The sequence below is a fragment of the Schistocerca gregaria genome, chromosome 2, assembly GCF_023897955.1.
Source record: "Schistocerca gregaria isolate iqSchGreg1 chromosome 2, iqSchGreg1.2, whole genome shotgun sequence".
Taxonomy (NCBI): Eukaryota; Metazoa; Arthropoda; class Insecta; order Orthoptera; family Acrididae; genus Schistocerca; species Schistocerca gregaria.
The window spans coordinates 474784008-474810110 of record NC_064921.1 but is presented as its reverse complement, the minus strand read 5'-3'; the positions used below and the strand labels follow the sequence as shown (position 1 = coordinate 474810110).

Sequence of the window (26103 nt, the reverse complement as noted above, 5' to 3'; positions counted from 1 at the left end):
CCTTTAAGAAGCTCCGTGCCTTGGCCCGTCGTCTTATTGCACGGCGTAAGCAGGAATGCTGGGAGAGGTACATTTCATCCTTGGGCTCCCGTGTCTCCCCGTCGCTCGTGTGGTCCTGCATCCGGCAGATTTATGGATACCAGACCCCTATGGGTGTCCCTGGAATCTCCCTGGACGGCGCTGTCTGCACGGACGCCGCCACCATTGCTGACCACCTTGCCACGCACTTTGCCACGAGCTCTGCGACTGCAACTTACCCTCCTGCCTTTCGCTCTCTAAAGGAGCGCGCCGAGCGGACGCCGTTATCGTTCCACACACGTCGTTCTGAAAAATACAATGCTCCTTTCAGCGAGAGGGAATTCCTCGCTGCCCTCGCCAATTGCCCTGATACAGCGCCAGGACCGGACTGCATCCACGCGCAGATGCTGAAGCATCTCTCCAGGGACTGCCAGAGACACATCCTCACCATCTTTAACCGCATTTGGAGCGAGGGCGTGTTCCCGTCACAATGGCGAGAGGGTGTTATCGTTCCCATCTTGAAGCCCGGTGCGGACCCTCTGGCGGTGGACGGCTATCGTCCCATTACGCTAACCAACGTTTTGTGCAAATTGCTCGAACGTATGGTGGGGCGGCATTTGTGTTGGGTCCTTGAGTCGCGCGGTCTCCTTGCTCCATCCCAGGGTGGCTTCCGTCAGGGCCGGTCTGCTGCGGACAATTTGGTGCGGCTGGAATCTGCTATCCGTACGGCCTTTTCCCGCCGTCAGCATCTCGTTGCTGTATTTTTTTATCTGCGGAAGGCATATGACACAACATGGAGGCATCACATCCTTGCTATGTTGCGCGAGTGGGGTCTTCGTGGTCAGCTTCCAGCTTTTCTTCAAAACTTTTTATTGCGCCGCTCTTTCCGGGTGCAAGTCGGTGCCGCCTCTAGTTCATCTTATATACAGGAAAATGGGGTCCCGCAGGGCTCGGTATTGAGCGTTTACTTATTTCTAGTGGCCATTAATGGTCTGGCTGCAGCTGTGGGGTCGTCGGTGTCTCCTTCTTCGTATGCCGACGACTTCTGCATCTCATTTAGCTCAACGACTACGGGAGTCGCCGAACGCAGGCTGCAAGCAGCCGTTCGCAAGGCGGCATCATGGGCTCTGACTCATGGATTTCAGTTCTCTGTGGCCAAGACTCGAGTTATGCACTTCTGCAGGCGTCGGACGGTCCACCCTCATCCGGAACTTTACCTCGACGGTCACCTACTTGAAGTGGTGGACACTAGCTGCTTCTTAGGACTCGTCTTTGATGCCCGGCTCACATGGGTTCCTCATATTACTCAGCTGAAGCAAAAGTGCTGGCAGCACCTCAACGCCCTCCGCTGCCTGAGCCATGCGTCTTGGGGTGCAGATCGCAGCACGCTGTTGCGATTGTACAGAGCCCTTGTGCAGTCCAGGCTTGATTATGGGAGCCTGGCCTATGGGTCTGCATCGCCCTCAGTGTTGACGTTGTTGGACCCCATACACCACTGTGGGGTTCGGCTTGCAACTGGTGCTTTCCGTACGAGCCCCGTGGATAGTCTGCTGGTGGAGGCCGGGGTTCCCCCGCTGCGGATTCGCCGCCACCGACTGCTCGTCAACTATGCTGTCCACGTGCATTGCTCACCAGGCCATCCCAATCATCGCCTGCTTTTCCCTGCCAGGGTCCTCCCTCTGCCCGACCGGCGACCTAGGTCTGGGCTTTCCATTGCTGTCCGTGTCCAGTCCCTGCTGTCGGAACTGGGGTCGTTCCCTCTTCTGCTGCCCTTCCGGGCCTGTGCACCCACGCTTCCCTGGTGTATGACCCGTCCGTCCGTCCGCCTGGACTTGGCACGGGAACCCAAGGACTCGGTTCCGCATGTGGCCCTCCGTCACCGTTTTCTTGCGCTCGTCGCCTCATTTTCAGGCTGTGAGCCTGTCTACACTGATGGTTCCCTGGTGGATGGTCGTCCTGCCTACGCTTTTGCTCACGCTGCCCATGTTGAACAGCACTCCTTGCCGGCTGGCTGCAGTATTTTTACTGCAGAGCTGGTGGCCATATTGCGCGCTCTTGAGCATATGCGTTCCTGCTCAGGTACGTCCATCATCATCTGCAGTGACTCCCTGAGCAGCCTCCAGGCTATCGACCGCTGCTATACCTCTTCTCCTCTGGTATCCTTTATTCAGGAGTCTGTTTTTGCCATTACCCGCTCTGGTCGTTCGGTGGTCTTTGTTTGGACGCCAGGTCACGTGTCGACAGGCTGGCCAAAGGGGCGGTCGACGCCCCCACTTTGGCGATCGGCCTCCCGGCTCGTGATTTGCAGCTGGCGTTGCGCCGTAAGGTGCTTCAGATGTGGCGTGACGAGTGGCGTAGCCTGACTTCTCCGAATAAACTGCGGGCTGTCAAGGAGACGACGATGTGTGGCAGTCCTCCCTGCGGGCTTCTCGCAGGGACTCTGTCATCCTGTGTCGGCTCCGCATCGGCCATACCTACCTGACGCACGGACATCTTTTGCGTCAGGAGGATCCCCCCCTGTGTCAGTGTTGGTCCCGGTTGACGGTCGCCCACATTTTGTTGGAGTGTCCCCGCCTGCGCATCCTCCAGCAGACTTTTAATCTCCCGGGCACGTTGCCTTTGGTTTTATGCGACGATGCCTCCATGGCTGACGACGTTTTAAATTTTATCCGTGGTAGTCCTTTTTATGGTTCCATTTAGGGGGGACCTGTCCCTTTCCCTTTCTGTGTATCTTGTCCTCGAGTGTCTCATTGGTTGCAGATTTTAATGTGTGTATTCGGATGGTTGACTCTTTCCCAATTTTTGTACCCATGGTCAGTCAACCAGTCTCCGACCCTCTTATTTTCTTCCGTTTCTTTCTGTCCAGTGTTCGTCTGTACTCTTCTTGTCTCTAGTGTTCGCTGACACATTGGTGTTCTTTCAGTGACTGGGGGGAGGGGCATCTCCTCCCCCCTTGGGGTTTTACCTGTTCCGTAAATTTTGTTTCGCCGGTTTTTTGGAATGGGGGACTGATGACCTTAGCTGTTTAGTCCCCCTTAAACATCCCAACAACAACAACATCGGTGACATCCCAGTATCTGTCGCACCCCAATAATCTTTGAACTCAGTATAGGGCATCATTTTCCACCAGAATATTTTTCTCCAAACTGACAAGGAGCTCCATGCAAACCTTGAGTGACAAGGAGTTCGATTTATCTGCTGTGTGTTGTGAAGCCCTAAAAACAGTCACATTTATCCTCGCATTCGAGGGGGATGCCCTCCTAGAGAAGGTAAAGGTGATGATGTATCGATGTGATGTAAAACCTTACATTCCACCACCAATGAGATGCATTAAATGCTTATAGTTTGTACACATCTTCCCACTGCACCAGTGATCACCTCTACGGTGACTGTGGGTGCCCCCTCCATGAGGGGAGTGCCTGTGCTCCCCCGCCAGTGTGCTTAAACTGTAATGCTCTCCAGCAAGTGCCTGGTGTATGTGAAAGAACGACAGATTCAAGAATACAAGGCCTTAGATCAACTTACCTACACTGAGGCTTGTTGAAAGTATGACCGGCTCCATCTCGTGCCTATAACTTCTACTTTTGCTTCAGTTACATCCATTACCCCTCCTACTCCCTCCTCTTTCCAGCCCCGCCCCATTCGCCCCACACCTTCCCCCCCCTCTCTCTCTCTCCCTCTCTCCCTCTCTCCCTCTCTCCCTCTCTCCCTCTCTCCCTCTCTCCCTCTCTCCCTCTCTCCCTCTCTCCCTCTCTCCCTCTCTCCCTCTCTCCCTCTCTCCCTCTCTCCCTCTCTCCCTCTCTCCCTCTCTCCCTCTCTCCCTCTCTCCCTCTCTCCCTCTCTCCCTCTCTCCCTCTCTCCCTCTCTCCCTCTCTCCCTCTCTCCCTCTCTCCCTCTCTCCCTCTCTCCCTCTCTCCCTCTCTCCCTCTCTCCCTCTCTCCCTCTCTCCCTCTCTCCCTCTCTCCCTCTCTCCCTCTCTCCCTCTCTCCCTCTCTCCCTCTCTCCCTCTCTCCCTCTCTCCCTCTCTCCCTCTCTCCCTCTCTCCCTCTCTCCCTCTCTCCCTCTCTCCCTCTCTCCCTCTCTCCCCCTCTCCCCCTCTCCCCCTCTCCCCCTCTCCCCCTCTCCCCCTCTCCCCCTCTCCCCCTCTCCCCCTCTCCCCCTCTCCCCCTCTCCCCCTCTCCCCCTCTCCCCCTCTCCCCCTCTCCCCCTCTCCCCCTCTCCCCCTCTCCCCCTCTCCCCCTCTCCCCCTCTCCCCCTCTCCCCCTCTCCCCCTCTCCCCCTCTCCCCCTCTCCCCCTCTCCCCCTCTCCCCCTCTCCCCCTCTCCCCCTCTCCCCCTCTCCCCCTCTCCCCCTCTCCCCCTCTCCCCCTCTCCCTCCCCCACCCACTCCCTCTCCCCCCACTCCCTCTCCCTCTCCCCCCCACTCTCCCCACTCTCCCCCCACTCTCTCTCACACACCCCTTGCCCCTCCCCATCAGCACCCATACCCACCCCTTCGGGTGTTGCTCCCCCTCTCCCACTGGAGAAGTGCACCCCCTTCTTCGGCAGCCTCTGGTACTGAGCTCCCTCCCAGGACTCCTCCCTCCCAGGACTCCTCTTTCCAGCACTCCCCTGAAAGGCAATCTGCTGCTCCACATCGGCAGCACAAACTGCGGCTGGTGGGTGCCAAGATTGGCATGTGTAATTCCGTGCCTGACCACGCTGCAGTCTACCCTTCTCTTCTTTCACAAGAGAAGAAGCAGAAACACAAGAACAAGGGTAAGACCCCTCTGGTACCCCCTGAGGTGCTGCCTTCCCCTCCTCCAGCCAATGAACTAATAGAAGCTGACCCCACCTATATGGGCATTACCCCATCCTTATCGGTGACAGATGGCGACTCGGCAGCGTGACCGGCTCCAGTCCGTTCACTTCCCATTTGGACTCCAGCTTAGAAATCCTCCAGTGGAATTGTAATGGATATTTGAATCACCTTCAGGAGTTGCAGCCCCCTTCTTTCCTCCTACTCTGCTGCGTGCATTGCTCTCTAGGAGACTCATTTTGTCAATTCTTACTCACCCACCCTTCGTGGGATCCACACTTCGTTGGAACCGAATTGTCCCCTTGCCGGCTTCTGGTGGTGTTTGCACTTTGGTCTGCAAGGACGTTGTTAGTAAATGGGTTCCCTTCCATACCACTCTGGAAGCAATTGCTGCCAGGGTCCATCTGATGACTCCAGTCGCAATCTGTAATCTCTACCTCCCGCCTGACAGGCTGCCCACATCCCTTGCCGTAACCACTGTTCATCAACAACTCCCTTATCCCTTCCTGCTTCTAGGGAACTTAAATGCCCATAACCCTCTTTGGGGTAGTCATAAAACTACTGCCCTGGGCAGGGCAGTTGAAGCTGTTCTACTAAACACCGGCCCTAACACCGGCCCTCCCACACACTTTAGCATGGCACACGGCACTTTCTCTACTATTGACCTCTCCATCTACAGCCCCGGCCTTCTTCCCTCCAGTCAGTGGGGTATCCATGATGACTTACGTGACAGCGACCATTACCCGATTGTTTTGACATTCCTTCAGTGTATCCCGCTCCATCACCCTCCCAGGTGGGCCTTCTCTAAAGCTGATTTGGATGCCTTCTCCTCTGCTACCATCCCCCCTGTACTACCACACTGCAGTATTTATGAGCCTACACAGACTTTGACTGCCTCCATTCTTTCTGCAGCTGTTTCAGCCATCCCTTCTTCCCTCTTCCTCCGGGTCGTCCCCCACCCCCCCACCCCCCACCCCCTCCCATGTGGAAAGATGGTCCCTTGCTGGACTCCGGAAATTGCTGCAGCCATAAAAGGCCGCCGCTGTGCAATTCAACACTTCAAACGGCACCTTTCTACTGCTCTCATTCTGGTCTTTAAATGACTCCACGTCCGGGCACTCTACCTAATCAGATTTCAGAAACGGATTTGCTGGGGATGATATGTGGCTGCCATAGAACAGCACATCCCCTCTACACAAGTCTGGGCGAAACTCGGGCGAATTTTTGGCCATTGTCCTCCCTCCAGTGTTTCAGGAATTTCTGTGCATAGTGTCATCTTTAACCATCTGGACTCTGTCGCAGAGCATTTCACTCAAAACTTCGCCCAAACCTCTGCATCGATTCAGTATCCACCCATGTTCCTCCTCCTGAAAGAGCGCTCGGAATGACTGCCTTTGTCTTTCGTTTCTTGGTGCTTGGAGCCTTATAACGCTGCATTTAGTGAGTGGAAATTCGCCAGCACCTCGCCCTCGCCCTTTGACCCAACACGGCTCCTGGACCATATCAGACACACAACCAAATGCTTCAACACTTATCGGTGGCTTGCCACCCTTGTATACTAACCTTTTTCAACCGTTTGTGGAGTGAGGGGGTATTTCCTACCCAGTGGCAGGAAAGCATTGTTATTCTGGTGTTGAAGCCTGGGAAGCTTCAGTTGGATAGCTACCATCCAATTAGCCTTACCAACACCCTCTGTAAGCTCCTTGAAGGCCTGGTGAGTTGGTGGCTGTTTAGGACCTACGAATCCCGCGACCTTTCGTCATCAACTCAAGGTGGTTTTCACTGTGGCCACTCTGTGGTGGAAAACTTGGTTGACCTGGAGTCTGCTATCTGGTCAGCTTTTGCCCATCGGCAACACCTCCTTGCAGTCTTCTTTGATCAGCATAAAGCCTACCACACCACCTGGCGTCACCGCATCCTCACCGCCCTTAACGAATGTGGCCTTTGTGGAGCTATTCCCGTTTTTATCCGTAATTTGCTTTCTTGTCACTCTTTCCGGGTCCAAGTTGGTTATTCCTACAGCACTTCCCATCGGCAAGAAAATGGAGTTCCACAGGGTTCTGTGCTGAGCATCTTTCCCTTTCTCATAGCCATTAATAGCCTGGTGGTGGCTGCTGGGCCGACAGTGTCCCCCTCTGTGTATGCTGAAAATTTTTGTATCTACGTCGCTTCCTTCGTCGTGGGTGCTGCAGAATGCCTTCTTTAGTGGGCAATCTACTGTGTGCAAACTTGGGCTCTCTCTTCCATGGCTTTCAGTTTTCAGTGGGCAAGTCATATATCATGCATTTCTACTGTCGCTGTACAGTCCATCCCCATCCGGTCCTGTTCCTCAATGGCCAATCCCTCGGGGTGGTGGACACCCATCACTTCTTGGGTCTGGTCTTCGATGCTCAGTTGATATGGCTCCCTCATCTTCGCCAGCTGAAGAGGATGTGCTGGTTACATCTCAATGTTCTTAGATGTCTGTGGAAGACCACTTGGGGTGCAAACCGCTCCATTCTACTGGGATTGTATAAAGGGCTGGTCCAGTCTCATTTCAACTACAGGAGTCCTGTCTATGGTTCTGTGTCACTTTCAACATTGCAGATACTAGACCCCATCCACCATTGTGGGGTATGACTTGTGACTGGTGCCTTCCGGACTAGCCCTGTGATTAGCCTTCTCGCAGAGGCGGGGATTCCAATGCTGCAAGTTTTGCGCCAACAACAGCTGATATCTTACATGCTCTGCATTCACTGCACTCTAAAGCACCCTAATTATGGTCTCCTTTATACAGACACTGAGATCAACCTCCCACGGCAGTGGCCACGATGTGGGCTTACCATGGCTGCCCGCATTCAGTCACTCTTTTCTGAGCTCCAGCACTTCCTTTTACCGCCTCTTTTCTCCGCTCACCCCTATGTGGTGTGTCTCTCGGCCACAGCTCTGTCTTGATCTCTCCATCAATTCGAAGGATTCTGCCCCTCTGTAGGCCATCAATTCTACTGTCTCCTCAGTTCATTCCAGGGTTCAGAAGTGATTTATACTGATGGCTCCATGGTTGCTGGTCACACTGGTTATGCTTACACCTATGCGAGACACATGGAACTTGATTCCTTGCCAGATGACAGTGGTGTTTTTACTGTGGAATTGGTAGCCATCGTGCGTGCACTGGACTCTGTCCGCTTCTGCTCAGGACTGTCCTTCACTATCTGTAGTGACTCCTTGAGCAGTTTTCAAGCTATCGGCCAGTGCTTCCCTCGCCACCCATTGGTCAAAGCTGTCAGGACTTCTTTTCTCTCCTTGATAAATGTGGATGCTTCATTTGGACCCGGATGCCCAGGCCACATTGGGGTCCCTGTCAATGAACTTGCTGATCTACTGGCTAAAGTGGCTACAAACAGGGCATCTCTTGCTATTGGCATTCTGGAAATAGACCTTCGCTCAGCATTAAGTCATCACGATTTGGGACTTTGGAATGCAGATGGGCTCACTCTTTCTTCGCCGAACAAGCTCAGGGCGATAAAGGATTCTACAACTATGTGGCAGTCCTTCTTATGGGCCTCTCTTAAGGCCTCTGTCATCCTTTGCCGGCTCCGCATCAGCCATACTTGGCTGACTCATGATTATCTCCTCCATCATGAGGACCCCCCTCTCTGTCATTGTGGATTAGTGTTGACTGTCCCAACTTAACTGCCCTGCGACGGACTTTTAGCTTTTGTGACTCGCTACCCATGGTGTTAGCTGACTATGCCTCAGCGGCTGATCCAGTTTTACGATTTCTTCATGATGGCGGCTTTTATTGCTTTATTTAAGGGTGGGACCTTCAACCTTATCAATCAGTGGGTCCCCACTGTGGGTTCGGGGGTAGGAATAGGCCCACGGTATTCCTGCCTGTCGTAAGAGGCGACTAAAAGGAGTCTCAAATGTTTTGGCCTTGTGAGATGGTCCCCTAACGGGTTTGACTTCCATCCTTCTAAATTTTCCGAAGAGCGAGCCGATTGGGGAAGGGCGCCTTACAAGGAGCGATGTGTCCATCATGCATTACCATCTCTAGCCAGGTTTGTTGTCATCGCTTAGCAGTCCCGCTCACCTGCCATCTCTTGGGTGTGGATTTGTTCTTGGGTGCAGTTTATTGCAGTTTGCTATGCTGTGTCGCTTTATGCGTCAATGACGATATTGGACTACATCACCTGAAATCCAGCACGGTAGCCAGTCCGTTGTGGTGGGGCCGCCATGTACCCTGTTGGTTGTAGCCCCCTGACTACACAGGGATCGCTCTGCTGATGCCAGCGCCGTTAACTCCCCGCGTATGCCAAGGAGTAGATGCCTATCTCCTTGGGGCATTGGGACTCCCGGCAATGGCCATCCAGCCAGGTGGTCGTTGCTGAGGCTGGGTGGCGCCCGTGGGGAGGGCCCTTGGTCAGAGTAGGTGGCATCAGGGCGGATGACCCGCAATGAAGCGTGGTACATCATCTCTTGCTGGCGGCCAGCCGCCAGCAGTCTCTAACCGTTCCAGGGCTCAATACAACGCAACTACATATGACCCCAAATCGTTCCCCTCCCTGGCTACACCATGGGAGGAACGAAAGACTAAGGATGCCAGCGAAACATACTCGCCCCGCTACCTGGTGTGTACGAGAGCTGATGGTGAATCCTTTACATCCATGAAGCCTCAGTTCTTCGTCGAGCACTTAGAGGACAAGTTCGGGGAGGTGGAGGGCTTGTCCAAAATGTGCTCGGGCTCGGTTTTGATCAAATCGGCGTCTTCCGCCCAGTCCCGCCGGTTACTCGATTGTAACAAGCTGGGGGATGTTCCGGTTACAATCACGCCCCATAAGAGTCTTAATATGGTCCAGGGCATAATATTCCATCGGGACCTTCTATTGAAGTCCGATGTCGAGCTTCGCGCCAATTTAGAGCGGCGAGGTGTTCACTTCGTCCGGCACGTACATCGTGGTCCAAGGGATAAGCAGGTTGCCACCGGTGCCTTCATCTTGGCCTTCGAGGGTGATACTTTACCTGAGAAGGTCAAGGTGATGGTCTGTCATTGTGACGTCAAGCCATATATCCCTCCCCCGATGCGGTGCTTTAAGTGCTGGAAGTTCGGGCATATGTCTTCCCGCTGTACTTCCAGCCTCACATGTCGAGATTGTGGACGCCCATCACATCCCATTACTCCATGTGCTCCGCCTCCCATCTGTGTAAACTGTGGAGAGCACCACTCGCCTTGCTCGCCGGACTGCAGGATCTTCCAGAAAGAGCGCAAAATCATGGAGTATAAGACCCTGGACCGCCTGACACACTCTGAGGCCAGGCAGAAGTTCGAACGCCTCCATCCTGTTCGAATGACTGCCTCTTACGCCGCGGCTACTACTGTTATGGCCCCATTAGCTCTCCCTCAGACTGCCACCTCTCAGAGCCGGAATGCTACACCTGCCCCCTTGATGGTGGGGGGCACTTCACTCCCTGCTGCTCCTGCACTACCTGCCTCAGGAGCAGCAACCCCCCAACCATCGGGGACATCAGTCCCCACTTCTAAGCTGGGGAAGCCTCAAACTTCCCCGGCTCGAATAGCACGGAAAGGGTCCTTTGAGTCCCTTCCTTCCCAGGTTTCCGCCTCTGGGAAGGGTGACGTCAGCCAATGGAAGAAAAGCAGACCAGAGGCTGGTCGCAGGGCTTCCTGCTCCTCCTCCGTCCCGGAGACTGACTCGCTGGAGCCCTCCCAGCCAATGAAACCCAAGGACCAGAGAGACAAGACGAAGAAGAAGACCTCTAAGGCCAAGGAACACGCGGTGGCATCCACCCCACTGCTCCCTACAGGCCCTGCGTCCGAGGATAAGGTGGAGACCCGGGCGTCTGCTGAGGACCTGGATCTCGCCGGACCCTCAGACACCATGGAAGCAGATTGTACTGGTCCTCCATCGGTGGCAGCAGGTGACCCAGTGGCGTGATCTGCCTCCTTCCCATGACACCATTGATGCGGTGGTTCAGTCGGTCACCACCGGCATCGTTTCTGCGGCGGCATCTGCGATTCCCTGTTCATCCGGGGCCCTCGGCCCATGGTGGGCGCCCGAGATCGCAGAGGCGATTAGAGATCGCCGGCGGGCTCTTCAACGCCATAAGCGGCACCCGTCCTTGGAGAACCTCATCGTTTTTAAACAGCTCCGTGCCCGTGCCCGACGCCTTATTCGCCAACGGAAGCAGGAGTGCTGGGAACGGTATGTTTCCACCATTGGCGTCCGTACCTCTGCATCGCAGGTTTGGGCTAAGATCAGGCGACTCCATGGCTATCGGCGACCTGTCTCTGTCCCTGGGCTTTCGCTGAATGGAGTGGTGTGTCCTGACTCCGACACGATTGCGGACCGGTTAGCAGCGCATTTTGCTCAGTGTTCTGCATCTACGAATTACCCACTGGCCTTCCGCTCCCGGAAAGAGCGGTTGGAAAGTTGGAGGCTTTCCTTTCACACGCGCCACGCGGAGTCGTACAATGCTCCTTTCAGCGACTGGGAATTCCAGAGTGCACTATCTGCTTGCCCTGATACGGCTCCTGGGCCAGACCGCATCCACAGCCAGATGCTGAAACACCTCTCTGTGAATTGCCAGCGACGCCTCCTAGATGTTTTCAACCGCATCTGAGTTGAGGGTGTGTTCCCGTCTCAATGGTGAGAAAGCATCGTCCTCCCCGTGTTGAAACCTGGCAAGAACCCACTGGAGGTGGACAGCTACTGCCCCCTAAGCCTCACCAACGTTCTTTGCAAGTTGCTAGAACGTATGGTGAGCCGGAGGTTGAGTTGGCTTCTCGAGTCTCGAGGCCTTCTGGCTCCGTCTCAGGGTGGGTTCCGTAAAGGCCGCTCTGCCGTCGATAATCTGGTCTCCCTAGAGTCTGCCGTCCGTACAGCCTTTGCACGCCGCCAACATCTGGTTGCCGTCTTCTTCGACATGCGGAAGGCGTACGATACGACTTGGCGATATCACATCCTGGCCACACTTCATGGGTGGGGTCTTAGGGGCCCGCTCCCGATTTTTATTCAGAATTTTCTGTCGTCTCGTTCCTTCCGCGTGCAAGTTGCTGCGTCCCATAGTTCCTCCCGTGTCCAGGAGAACGGGGTCCCACAGGGGTCTGTCCTCAGTGTCTCCCTGTTTTTAATTGCGATCAATGGGCTCGCTGAGGCGGTGGGATCGTCCGTCGCAGCTTCGTTGTATGCAGACAACTTCTGCCTCTACTACAGCTCCGCTGGCATTGCAGTTGCTGAGCGCCAGCTGCAGGGCGCTATCCGCAAGGCACAGTCGTGGGCTGTAGCGCACGGCTTCCAGTTTTCGGCCGCTAAGACCTGCGTTCTGCATTTCTGCCGGCGTCGCACGGTTCACCCTGAGTCACGCCTTTACCTCGACGGTGAACCTCTTGCTGTGGTAGAGACGCATCGGTTCTTGGGACTGGTCTTTGATGCCCGGTTGACTTGGCTGCCTCATATTAGGCAGCTTAAACAAACATGCTGGCGGCATTTAAACGCTCTCCGTTGCCTTAGCCACACCGGATGGGGTGCCGATCGGTCCACCCTTCTCCAGCTGTATCAAGCGCTGATCCAGTCCCGCCTTGATTATGGGTGTGTGGCTTATGGTTCGGCATCACCATCAGCATTGCAATTGCTGGATCCCATCCATCACTGCGGGATCCGACTCGCCACAGGAGCATTTCGGACAAGCCCTGTTAACAGCTTACTTGTGGAGGCTGGTGTTCCTCCATTGCGGATCCGGCGCGACCAACTTCTGGCCGCTTATGCTGCCCACGTTTGTAGTTTGCCAGGGCATCCCAACTACCGTCTCCTGTTCCCGCACTCGATCGTCCATCTTCCAGACAGGCGGCCCCGGTCGGGGTGTACGATCGCGGTTCGCATCCGGGCTCTACTGTGTGGGATTGAGTTTTTTCCTCTCCCGCCTGTTTTCCGGGCCAGTCTCCGTCTGCCCCCTTGGTGTGTGCGCCGACCATGCATTCGGCTGGATTTGGCACAGGGTCCGAAAGACTCGGTCCCTCCTCCGGCCCTCCGCCGCCGCTTTGTTTCTCTCCTTGCCGAGTTTCCCAGATCTGCCGTGGCCTATACCGACGGTTCGATGGTCTCTGGTCGCACTGGTTACGCTCTTACTCTAGAGGATCATTGTGAGCAACGGTCGCTGGCACCCGGGAACAGTGTATACACTGCCGAGTTGGTTGCCATCTATTGCGCCCTAGAGTATATCCGCTCCCGCTCAGGTGAGTCCTTTGTCATTTGTAGTGACTCCCTGAGTGGTTTACGAGCTCTTGACCAGTGCTTTCCTCGTTCCCGTCTGGTGATGGCCATCCACGAGTCGCTCCATGCTCTTGCCCGTTGCGGCCGCTCCGTGGTCTTTGTTTGGACCCCAGGTCCTGTCGGCATCCCGGGCAATGAGCGGGTTGACACGCTGGCTAAACAGGCAGTGAGTTCACCGGCTCTGGAACTCGGCCTTATGGAGTGTGATCTCCTGTCGCTTTTGCGCCAGAAAGTGCTTGGTGCCTGGGGTGATGAGTGGTGCACCCTGCCCGTGCCCAACAAACTTCTGGCGGTGAAGGAGACGACCGGTGTGTGGCGCTCCTCCATGCGGGCCTCTCGGACGGACTCTGTCGTCCTCTGCCGGCTGCGCGTTGGCCACACGTGGCTGACTCACGGCCATTTGTTGCGCCGGGAGGACCCACCGCTATGTCGCTGCGGGGCAGCTCTGACGGTGGTCCACATTTTGGTGGACTGCCCGCTTTTAACAGGACTCAGGCAGACGTTTGCGCTGCCTGATACCCTCCCTGCCCTTTTATGTGATGACGTTGCTATGGCGGACCTCGTGTTGAGTTTTATTCGGGCAGGGGGTTTTTATCGTATGATTTGAGTGTTCGTCCTTTTATTTCCTGTATTGACTTGGGCCTTTGGCCTGTGGTTTTAAACTGTGGGTTTTAATGTCATTTGGTGGTTGGCTTTTCCTTATTTTCATGGTCGGCCAACCACCTTCACACTCGGTGTGATTTTAGTTCCGTTTGTCTGGTCTTTGTCTGTCTTTCTTGTATTGTGTCGTCCCTTGTCTCAGTTCTCCGTTTTTACGACTGACAGTTTTTATTTCGTGTGATTTTATCGTGGAACAAGGGACCGATGACCTTAGCAGTCTGGTCCCTTCAATCCCACACCCAACCCAACCAATCAGTGGGTGGACGGGATGGCAGGCTGTCTTGCTCCCCCCTGAGCCCCGATTGGACTGGCGTCGACTAGGCTTGGTGGTTCACTCCCGCCTTCTGCTTTCCCACTCCTTTTGTTATGAGGTCTGTTTTATCTTGAGTGTCTATATTGTCTACCTGTGCTTCTTCCTTCATGCCCCTGCCATTACTCACTTTCTTTCCCTCCTCTCTTCTTTCGCCTCCTTCCTTCCTTCCCTGTCAATAATTTGTAATTTTGTGGTCATTGTAGTTTCCTCTTATAGTGTGAGGTTTTATCGGTTTTATTTATTCCAAGGCCGGAGGGACTGATGACCGCATAGTTTGGTCCCTTCTCCAATCCAAACAACCAACTGATCCTTTGTTTTCAACACTCCTTTTGAGTTTTTCTGAGGGTCACATAATATTGTTGTGCATTGGTGGTCTCTGAGGCAGAAATTCGAGAAAAAGATGACTCTTTTCCTGTCCCAAAATATTGAGGCCGTGATTATTTTCTGGGAAATTGTAATTTTGAATTTTTTGGACGTTGGAAATTGGTGTGATGCCATTGTGGCTAGTGGGCTACTGTCATTTTGTCTGATGTGTATAATGAGCCACCTACATTTCATCTCCACTTAAATTAGAGCTCAGAAAATCCTCACCTTCCAGTTCAAGTCACTCAAGAAACTTGTGGGCGCTATTTACCCGATTTTTCGTGTTCTGCTCTGTCAGCTGTTTTGGGACCAATTTTGTGCAAAGTTTCTGATATCCCAGTGTCTTGTATGAGAGTATTCTGAAGAGTTGTGGAAACTTCAAAGAAATTTCATCCACTGTGAAATGGCATCTTCATGAACAGTTTCCTCAGTTTATAATTTTATTTTACTTATTTACTATAGTCAGTTTGTTTTGCCTCCACCACTAAACCTGTTAAACACATTCATTCTGTTCATAACACCTTTGTCATAAATCTTTTTTTTAGGTGATTAGGAAACAAATCACAGCATGTGACTTGCATCTGGTGGAGTTCCTGTGATGTTTGCACTGCTCAGGAGATCCCTCATTACCAAACAGTATTGCCAACCCTCAAAAAACAAAAAACCACACCCTGTTATGGTCACAGTATACTGTTTCTGAAAATGCTTCATACAAAGGGATACATATCACTCTTCCAGAGTAAGACATAACACTGCCCCCCCCCCCCCCCCAGGGTTAGAAAAATGGGCAGTAAATATAGCTACTTTGCTTGATTCATATGTTAAAATTTCTGTAAGTTAGCAAAGCCTTTTATTATCAATAAACACCTTGTATAAAGTTCTCTATGAACTGGTGTATTATGAAATTAATAATTTTTGTACGGTGATTCTAGTACTATGCTTCTCGTACTTCCATGCTGGATGTTTCCTTGTGATTCACAGAATAATATTAATCATGTCTCAACTGAAAGGGGTGTTCTTTTATCTTTGCACACAGTATTTTCTCAGCATGATAAACATTCAACCTTAATGCCCCATACAGCATACTTATTTAGTGTAAGGTGCTGGATTATTCATCTAGTTTTGATTTGTCGTCATATTATTTGCCTCTTAATCCCACTGCAGTGAAATTATTACACTGTTTTCACAAGACATAATCTCAAGAAAGACTTTTTAAAAATGGCATTCAGTTTTCATGAAAACACCTTACATTTTCCTACCGCTTGTGTGATTCTTTTCTCCTAAAATTCAGTCATTTCAACCCCACAAACTATTACTTTGCCCATCTACAATAATTTCCTATTTCCTTATACTTTACAAGCTCCTTCAATTTTGTACAAGTTTTCTTCTGTACAACATTGGAGTAACTCTCAAAATACACATTTTTTCCTATTGAGCCATAGTTTTTTCACAGAGCTGGAGTTCCTATGAATATATTATTCCTCCCTTGCATCAACAAAAGTGTAGGTACTCCTTCCTACGTACATGTACTCTATTTCCTACTATACCACATGTGTTACAGCAGAGCATCCTGTTTAAAAATTATACCTCTCTTCTATATCCATTGCCTGACAAAAAAATCAGGCACACCGAAGAAATGTATGACATCAGTGTAATTTCATACACTTACACATCATCTATCAATGCAAATGACCAGAATTTTACTTCTCTGCTACAAGTAGAATGGCCACTAGAGTGCATTACTGTTATAATAGTAAATGGAATGAACAATAACAGGCAGTGAGTAATCACTGTGAGGGACAGAGAGGTGCTGCGTACTCGTGAGAGACAGCATTATTAGCACTTGACAGAGTTCGAAAGGGAGCTAATTGTGGCTCTTCATATGGCTAATAGGTTGAATTGTGCTGTATCCTGATTCGTGGGGCTCTTGGGTATGACAGCAGCCTGATGTTGAACTGTACGGGAACATGAAATCAGCCATACTCATTGTCAAGTTAATGGTTTACCACATCTTACCATCATAAGGAAGGATTCCCGTATTGTGCATAAAGCACATCATAGTCATTTCACACCTGTGTCTACTATCCAACCATGTGATGGACTCCCTGCAACATTCTGTATCATCTCACACCATTTGTCGGAGACAAGCAGTAGCTGGACTAGGGTTTACTGTCCTATGTGTAGGCTGCCATTAACACAACACAAGTGGTTGTGTTTGGAGTGGTGATTGACCAGAAAGCATGGACTGCTAATGAATGATGTTGTATTGGAAAGTTGTAGAATTTTGGAACACGTATTATGTTAGAGTATAATGACTTTTCTGGAGACTAGAAATCTAGTCTGTAGGAATCGGCATGGGTTTCGAAAAAGACGGTCGTGTGAAACCCAGCTTGCGCTATTCGTCCACGAGACTCGGAGGGCCATAGACACGGGTTCACAGGTAGATGACGTGTTTCTTGACTTCCGCAAGACGTTCGATACAGTCGTTTAATGAACAAAGTTAGAGCATATGGACTATCAGACCAATTGTGTGATTGGATTGAAGTGTTCCTAGATAACAGAACGCAACATGTCATTCTCAATGGAGATAAGTCTTCCGAAGTAAGAATGATTTCAGGTGTGCCGCAGGGGAGTGTCATAGGACCGTTGCTATTCACAATATACATAAATGACCTGGTGGATGACATCGGAAGTTCACTGAGGCTTTTTGCAGATGATGCTGTGGTGCATCGAGAGGTTGTAACAATGGAAAATTGTACTGAAATGCAGGAGTATCTGCAGCGAATTGACGCATGGTGCAGGGAATGGCAATTGAATCTCAATGTAGACAAGTGTAATGTGCTGCGAATACATAGAAAGATAGATCCCTTATCATTTAGCTACAAAAGAGCAGGGCAGCAACTGGAAGCAGTTAATTCTATAATGTATCTGGGAGTATGCATTAGGAGTGATTTAAAATGGAATGATCATATAAAGTTGATTGTCGGTAAAGCAGATGCCAGACTAAGATTCATTGGAAGAATCCTAAGGAAATACAATCCGAAAACAAAGGAAGTAGGTTACAGTATGCTTGTTCGCCCACTGCTTGAATATTGCTCAGCAGTGTGGGATCCGTACCAGATAGGGTTGATCGAAGGGATAGAGAAGATCCAACGGAGAGCAGCGCACTTCGTTACAGGATCATTTAGTAATCGCGAAAGCATTACGGAGGTGATAGATAAACTCCAGTGGAAGACTCTGCAGGAGAGACGCTCAGTAGCTCGATATGGGCTTTTGTTTAAGTTTCAAGAACATACCTTCACCGAAGAGTCAAGCAGTATATTGCGCCCTCCTACGTATATCTCGCGAAGAGACCATGAGGATAAAATCAGAGAGATTAGACCCCACACAGAAGCATACCGACAATCCTTCTTTCCACAAACAATACGAGACTGGAATAGAAGGGAGAACCGATAGAGGTGCTCAGGGTACCCTCCGCCACACACCGTCCGGTGGCTTGCAGAGTATGGATGTAGATGTAGATGTAGATTGTGTCGAGCAGTAAGTCGCAGTTCTCCACCAACCTGGAGGATCTTTGTCGGCTGGTGTGGTGGGGACCTATGGAAAAGTCATATTCTTCCAATCTTTGGAGAGTTGCTATGGTGCTACTTGCAGTATCATGGTGTGGGGAGCCATCAGGTGTGACGTCTGGATGTCTGTTGGTGATTCAGAGAACTCTGGGGCATATCAGTACATCACGGACTTCTTATGTTATTTTGTGTTACCTCATGCAGCTATCGTCGTGCCATTTTTCAGCAGGGCAATGGTAATCCATGTCATCTTTGAACTGTATGCATGCGGTAAAGGTTATCTTGTGGCCAGCAGGATTCCCAAATCTGTCCATCCATGGGGAGGTTCCCTGGTCAGAGTGGGTGGCATCAGGACGGATGACGTGCGATGAAGTGTAGTCCATCATCTCTTGCTGGTGGCAAAACACCAGCAGTCTCTAAGCATTCACAAGCTCAATTCAACAAACAGAAGTAAGACCGCAAATCGTTCCCCTCCATGGCCACACCATGGGAGCTATTTTCGATAGCTGATGGGGAATCTTTCTTGATAATGAAGCCTCAGTTTTTGTTGAGCATTTAGAGGACAACTTATGGAAGGTGGAGTGCTAGTCCAAAATGAGATCTGGGTCAGTCTCGATCGAAACAGCATGCTCTGCCCAGGCACAGGAGTTACTTGCTTGTAACAAGCTGGGGATGTTTCTGTTACCATCATGCCCCATAAGAGCTTAAATATGGTCCAGGGTATTATATTTCACAGGGACCTTCTTTTGCAGTCCGACAATGAGCTGCGCACCAATTTAGAGTGGTGAGGTGTAAATTTTGTCCGGCGTGTCCACCGGGATCCGAGGAATAATCAGGTTGCCACCAGTGCCTTCATCTTGCCGTTTGTGGGTGATACATTGCCCGAGAAGGTCAAGGTGATGGTCTACTGCTGTGATGTAAAGCCCTATATCCCTCCCCCGATTCGGTGCCTTAAGTGCTGGAAGTTCGGCCATACGTCTTCCCACTGTACTTCCAGCATCACATGTCGAGATTGCGAATGCCCATCACATCCTACTACTCCATGTGCCCTGCCTCCCATCTGTGGCAACTGCGGAGAGCACCATTCACCTTGATTGCCAGACTGCAGGATTCTCCAGAAAGAAAGGAAAATCATGGAATAAAAGACCCTGAACTGACTGACCTACACTGAGGCTAAGAGAAAATTTGAATGCCTGCATCCTGTGCATATGACATCTTCTTATGCCGCCACTACAACAGTTCTGGCACCATCAGCTCCACCAACCCAAGTCACCTCTCAGAGCCAGAAGACTATAGCTGCCCCCTTGATGGTGGGGGAGCATTCCCCTCCCTGTTGCTCCTACACCATCTACTTCGCGAGCAACACTGCCCCAACCATCAGGGACACCTGTCCCCACTTCTAAGCCGGAGAAACGTAAGACTTCTTCAGCTTCTCTCGCTAGGAAAGGGTCCCTTGGGTCACTCCCTTCCCAGGTTTCTGCTAGTGCGAAAGACGACACCCACCAGTGGCTGAAGAGCCCAAAAGCAGCTGGTTGTAGGGCTTCACGCTCATCCTCTGTCCAGGAGACTGAGCCAGTGAAGTCCTCCCAGCCAGAGAAACTCGAGGAGCAGTGAGAGAAATCCAAAAAGAAAACCCCTAAGACAAAGGAAATTATGGTGACACCCACAGCACCGCTACCTACAAGCTGTGCATCTGAGGAGGGGATGGAGATTTTGGCGTCTGCTGTGGGCCTAGATCTCGCCAGACCCTCAGACACAATGGATATAGACAGCTCAGGCAATAAGTGAGTGGTAGCAGGTGACTGAGACGTAAACTGCCACAATGAATGTTCCATGCCTTCCCAGTCTCACGATGTCATCCTCCAGTGGAATTGCAGTAGCTTCTTCCATCGCTTGACTGAGCTACGGCATGTGTTAAGCTTTACACCTGCTATCTGCATTGCCCTTCAGGAAAACTGGTTCCCAGCAATGCGGACCCCCTGCCCTCCGTGGCTATAAGGGATATTACAGGAACTGTAGCGACAATAATCGAGTGTCAGGTGGAATTTGCGTTTATGTCGTAAACTCAGTCTGTAGTGAACCTGCGCCCCTTTGAACCCCTCTTGAAGCTGTGGCTTCAGAATGACGACGACACAGGAAATAACTGTCTGCGATGTCTATCTTCCTCCTCATGGTGCAGTACCCCTGAATGTATTAGCTGCACTGATTGATCAACTCCTTAAACCTTTCCTACTTTGGGAGATTTTAATGCGAATAACCCCTTCTGGGGTGGCAGCATGCTTACTGGCTGAGGCAGAGATGTCGAAACTTTAGTGTCTCAGTTTGACCTCTAGCTCTTAAACACTTTGACCGCCACACGTTTCAATGTGCCTCATGGTAGTTACTCAGCTATTGATTTATCAATTTGCAGCCCAGGACTTCTCCTATCTGTCCACTGGAGAGCACATAATGATCTGAGTGGTAGTGGCCACATCCCCATCTCCCTGTCACTGCCCTGGCATCAGGCCCACAGACGCCAGCCCAGATGGGCTTTAAACAAGGTGGACTGGGTTAGTTTCACGCCACCATTGAAAACCCCCCCCTCCCCCCCCCCCCCCCCCTCTTCCCGCTCCCTCCACACGGTAACATCGATGTGATGGTTGAGCAGGTGACTACAACAATTGTATATGCGGCAGAAAACGCGATTCTTCACTCTTCAGGGTGCCCAAAGTGTAAGGCAATCCCTTGGTGGTTGCAAGAAGTTGCTGAAGCAATTAAGGAGCGTCGGCGTGCTCTACAGTGGCGTAAGTGGCACCCTTCCCTGGAGCACCTCATAGCCTTTAAACGGCTCCGAGCCTGCGTTCGCCAACTTATCAAACAACGGAAACAGGTTGTGTTTGGAGAGATAAATCTCAGCCATTGGGTGCCAAACGTCTTTTTGCATTCCAGATCCCAACAGGTGTCCCCGGTGTTACCATAAATGGTTTGTTATCTACTGACGCAAACACGATTGCCAAGCACTTTGTTCGAACCTCTGCATCGGAGAATTGCCCCCCAGCCTTTTGTACACTAAAACGGCGGCTGGAAGGGAACGTCCTCTCATTCACTACACAGTGCAGTTAATCCTGTAATGCCCCATTTAAAGAGTAGGAGCTCCTCAGTTCCCTTACACTTTGCCCTGACACAGCTCCTGGGCCTGATCGCATCCACAGCTAGATGATTAAACATACCTCATCTGACTACAAGCGACATCTCCTAGTCATCTTCAACTGGATCTGGTGCGATGGCATCTTTCCTTCAGAAAGGCGGTAGAGCAGCATCATTCCGATGCTCAAACCCAGTAAAAACCAGCTTGATGTGGCTAGCTATCGGCCCATCAGCCTCACCAACATTCTTTGTATGCTGCTGGAATGTATGATATGTTGGCGGTTGGGTTGTGTCCTTGATTCACGTGGCCTGCTGGCTACATGTCAGGGCAGCTTACGCCAGTGTCGCTCTACCACTGATAATATTGTGTCCATCGAATCTGCCATCCGAACAGCCTTTTTCAGATGCCAACACCTGGTTGCTGTCTTTTTTGACTTGCATAAAGCATACGACTCAACCTGAAGCATGTCGCTCCATACTTTCCATGTCCAAGTTCATGCTTCTCACAGTTTCATCCATATGCAGGAGAATGGAGTCCTGCAGGGCTCTGTATTAAGTGTGTGTCTATTTTTAGCGGCCTATAATGATCTAGCAGCAGCTGTCAGGCCCTCCGTCTCACCTTCTCTGTCTGCAGACGACTTCTGCATTTCGTACTGCTGCTCCAGTACTGGTGTTTCTGACTGGCGCCTACTGGGAGCCATCCACAAGGTGCAGTTATGGGCTCTAGCCCATGGCATCCAGTTTTCAGCTGCAAATTCGTGTGTCATGCATTTCTGTCGGCGTCGTCATCCGGAACCAGCAGCTCAGTGCCCGCCATTGCCTGAGCTACACCAATTGGGGTGCAGATCGCTCTATGCTCCTGTGGCTCTACAGGTCCCTTGTCCAATCCCGAATTGACTATGAAAGTGTGGTTTATGGTTCGACAGCGCCTTCAGCGTTTCATTAACTCGACTCTGTGCATCACTGTGGGGTTAGACTTCAGACAGGAGCTTTTAGGATGAGTCCGATGACCAGCATAGTGGTGGAGGCTGGTGTCCCTCCATTGCAGATCAGACGTGCGCAACAGCTCACCAGTTATGCAGCACACATTCTTAGTTCCCCAGAGCATTCTAATTACCGTCTCTTGTTCCCGCCCCCAGCAGTCGTCTCCCGCATCGGCAGCCCAAGGCAGGGCTGGAATCCTTCCCTTTACCACCTCTACTTTGGGTCCGTTCACATACGCCTCCATGGTATATGCCTTGGCCGCAGGTTCGTCTGGAACTTTCATGTGGCCCTAAGAACTCCATTAACCCTGCGGCTCTCCACTGTTACTTCCTCTTGATTCTCGACGTGTTCCAGGGCTCTGAAGTGGTTTACACCGACAGCTCGACGGCTGATGGTCGCCTTTGCTTTGCCTACGTTCACAACGGACATATTGAACAGCATTCCTTACCCGAGGGCTGCACTGTATTCACTGCAGAGCTGGTGGCCATTTCTGATGCACTTCAGTATCTCTGTTCATACCCTGGGGATTTTTCTTTTATGTATGGACTCCTTGAACAGCCTGAGAACTATCGACCAGTGCTACCCTCGTCGTCCTTTGGTAGCATCCATCTAGGAGTCTGGCTATGCCCTGGAACGGTTCAGTCATTCAGTGGTGTTCATCTCGACCCCTGGTCACGTCGGAATCCCAGGAAATGAACTTGCTGACAGGCTGGCCAAGCAGGCTACATGGAAACCACTTCTGGAGATGAGCTTCCCTGCAACTGACCTGCGTTCGTTATTATGCCACAAGGTTTTTCAGCTTTGGAAGTCTGAGTGGCAAAATCTCAGTACGCACAAGAAACTGAGAGCCATTAAGAGCGTATGATAGAACCAGTATGCAAAAGAGGGAAGCAAGAAAAGAAGAAAATGATCAGGGATGTTAAGATGGTAGAAGGAAATAAGATACCTCAAAGAGAGATAATATCCCCTCCTCCCCTCTCAGTACGGACGCAACCAGCTTTGCCCCCACAGGCCCTGAAAAGGAGTCTTGACACACTGCTGTTGTGGGTCAGTGTAGATTACTTATTCTTTGAGAGGTGCTCCTGAAATAGCCAAATAATCATAATACAACATCTGAAATACAATAATTATAAATACTTCAGTGGTAAGTTGATACAAATTCTTCTGTACACCATCAGATATTTGCATTGATTAAATGTTCATCACATTTGTGAATATGTGGTCTGATGAATACCTAAGTAAATCTCCCAGATACATAATAAAAGAAATCATATATCAATTATAGATTGATTCAAGAATAATGAACATCTTTGCATCAGTTGTGAAAGAACATTCTCTTCATGTCGTCCCCAAACTAGGATCATAAACAAATTTCGAATGCGTTCGGACTAGATAATAATTGCAGTAGTTTTTACTGTAGCTATAACAAGTGCCAATGTGTCCAGTGCTGGTTTGAACATTGTATTTCATTGCCCCCACCACCTTCCCCTTAGAGTTGTAGCATTTCTGCCATTGCTCCTCTCAGTTTGTAGTACAAAACATTAATAACCAAAACTTAAGTGCAGCTGAAGTAGAGTCTTTTGTAGTGGAAGTAGATGTAATTGTCTACAAAGTGAGTGCAGATACACCTAGTATTAAAAGGTAGTATGAAAGCTTCCTTAGATTGTGTAATGAGTAAAAGGAATGATAGTCAGTTGTGACCAGAGGAGTATAGAATAGCTACCACGTAGGGTAAAAAGCGAGACAGGGCAATACTACTTAAGACTGTTCATTCTCTTTCCCCACATTTTAATAGTGCTGGGACACATGACTTCCTGTACATCTTAGAAATTTGTTTTGTTGTTATGAGCTTGCCTGTAATCGGTAGTAATTATAGTTTGGTATCGTGCATTACAACATTAGTTGTTTTCTGATTGTGTCTGTAACAAAAGAATTTCTTGTTATGTGTATAGACTGCCAGTTTTGGGAGGTCACCATTCCCATGGCCCCTTACCATTGTTGTTGTGGATTGAGTGAGTTTTGCACCTGCCTCTTTCATTTACTGATTAAAATGAGACCTCCATATCAACTGCCCTTGTCATCTATCCCTTCAGTCTTTGCTCTGTTCAGTAGTTGGGTCTCAAAACTCAATTTCTGTGATGTTAGAGGAGAGAGAGAGAGAGAGATTTCTCATTATTTGAATTAATTGTTTGCTCATTTTGAAAATGATGATCTTCTTTTTAAAATTAATATTTTTTACTTAAGCTGGTAGATTACTTCTATTAAAAAATCTCTTGTTTGATTACAGGATCAGGAACATTTGAAACCTCAAATAGTGCATTCATTAGCAAATGCAGAGTTGTACTGCCTAGGTCTTGCTAATATATACTCTGATCCAAATTACAACAATCTAAATCACTGGGCAATAATTCAAGCTCTTGCCAGGAAAGGAGTGTTTGTCAGTGAACCACCAGATGCCCAGCTGACGGAAACTGTACTCATTCAAACAACACCACTGAAATTGGTACGTCTACATTTTTCTCTGATTCATATGTTCAGTTGTTTTAATGTGTAAGTAATTAGGTTTTTAAGGATATAGGTTGAAAAATCATAATTTTTTATGACTTTATTAAATTCTATAGTCTCTCCTGATTACATTGATATAAACATTACAGGGTTTTAAATAAAAAATGACCTACACATACCAAATTTTTAAGTTACAGTCATGTATGGTGCCATGCCCCCTTTATTTCTGTTACAGAAACCAGTATTATTTCGAAAAGAACTGTGAACTTTGTTTCCAGTGATTATATGTATGATACATTTTATATATTGCTAACAGTGCAGGTTTCTAGTATCTGTAAATGATAATCTTTGCTGGTATTTATTCATTTTTTTCACTGAAGCAGTTTGTTCACATGTTACTGAATGTTTGTTGCCCAAGTGCTACATAACAGAGGGGTCCAAAAAAATGTATCCACTGTTTAAAAGTCCATAACTGGCAAACTAATTGATGAAGTTGTCTCATCTTTGGTAGTGTAATAGTCTGTAGTTCCGGCAATCGCCACACAAGCGTTGTATTGTGTTGTTTTGTTTTGTCAGATGACAGCCGCCAGGTAGTCAGCGTTTTGTTCTTAGTTGCACCTAGTTACTCGGGTAAACATGGCTGGCGTAAGGCTTACATTCGATGAAAGGAAGTCAGTTTTGGAGTGGTATTTTAAGTATGAAAACATTAATGAGGTTCAACGGAAATGTCGAAATGAGTATCAAACAGAGCCACCGACACGTTTAACGATTCATTGCATTTGAGAGAAATTTGAAGCCACGTGTGTGTTAAAGGTGTACACAAACAATGATCTAGACAACCTGTAACAGTAAAAAATCCAGCTAACTCCCGTCGTGTGTTCCAACAATTCACTTGCTCACCACAGAAGTCTGTGAGACAGTGTGCTCGTGACACTGGAGTGAGTCGCTCAAGTGTTCGGCGAATTTTGAAGATAGCAAAGTGGAAGTGCTACATCCCACGATTTGCTACACGCAATGAACGAGGACGGCCCAGATCGTAGACTGGAGTACTGTGAGTAGTTTACTAACATGGTGTGCAGCGATGAAGAGTTTGCAGAGATGATTGTGTGGTACAGTAAATCGCCACAATTGAACCCAATGGGCAACTGAAAATCCAAACGTCCATGTAGACAAAGCCGTGAATTTGCCAGGAGAAAATGTGTGGTGTGGGTTGTCTTACTGGGGCTTGATTGAGGCCATTCTTCTTTGATGGCACAGTTACCAGTGAGGTTTACCTTCAGAAGTTTCAGATATCCATTTTACCTGCCATCCGAGACTTGTATGGAGACGGAAGAGTTTACTTTCTACAAGATTGTGCCCCAGTCCACTACCAAAATCATGTTAGGGCGTATCTCGACGAAAATCTTCCAGGAAGATGGATAGGCCGTAGAGGTGCTGTGGAGTATCCACCACGTTCCCCAGACCTAACTCCTCTGGACTTTAACCTGTAGGGAACAGTAAA

General features: G+C 49.9%; 1 protein-coding gene across 19 annotated transcripts in view; it reads left to right on the top strand.

Annotated features, from left to right (window-relative positions):
• Positions 1-26103, top strand: part of LOC126326569 (patronin) — a 377528-nt gene that overhangs the window by 147718 nt on the left and 203707 nt on the right. For all 19 annotated transcript variants that reach the window (XM_049995777.1, XM_049995779.1, XM_049995784.1 and 16 more), the window contains exon 3: positions 24385-24600. In XM_049995777.1, the coding sequence (XP_049851734.1) occupies positions 24385-24600 (216 nt within the window). The remainder of the gene's footprint in view (positions 1-24384; positions 24601-26103) is intronic.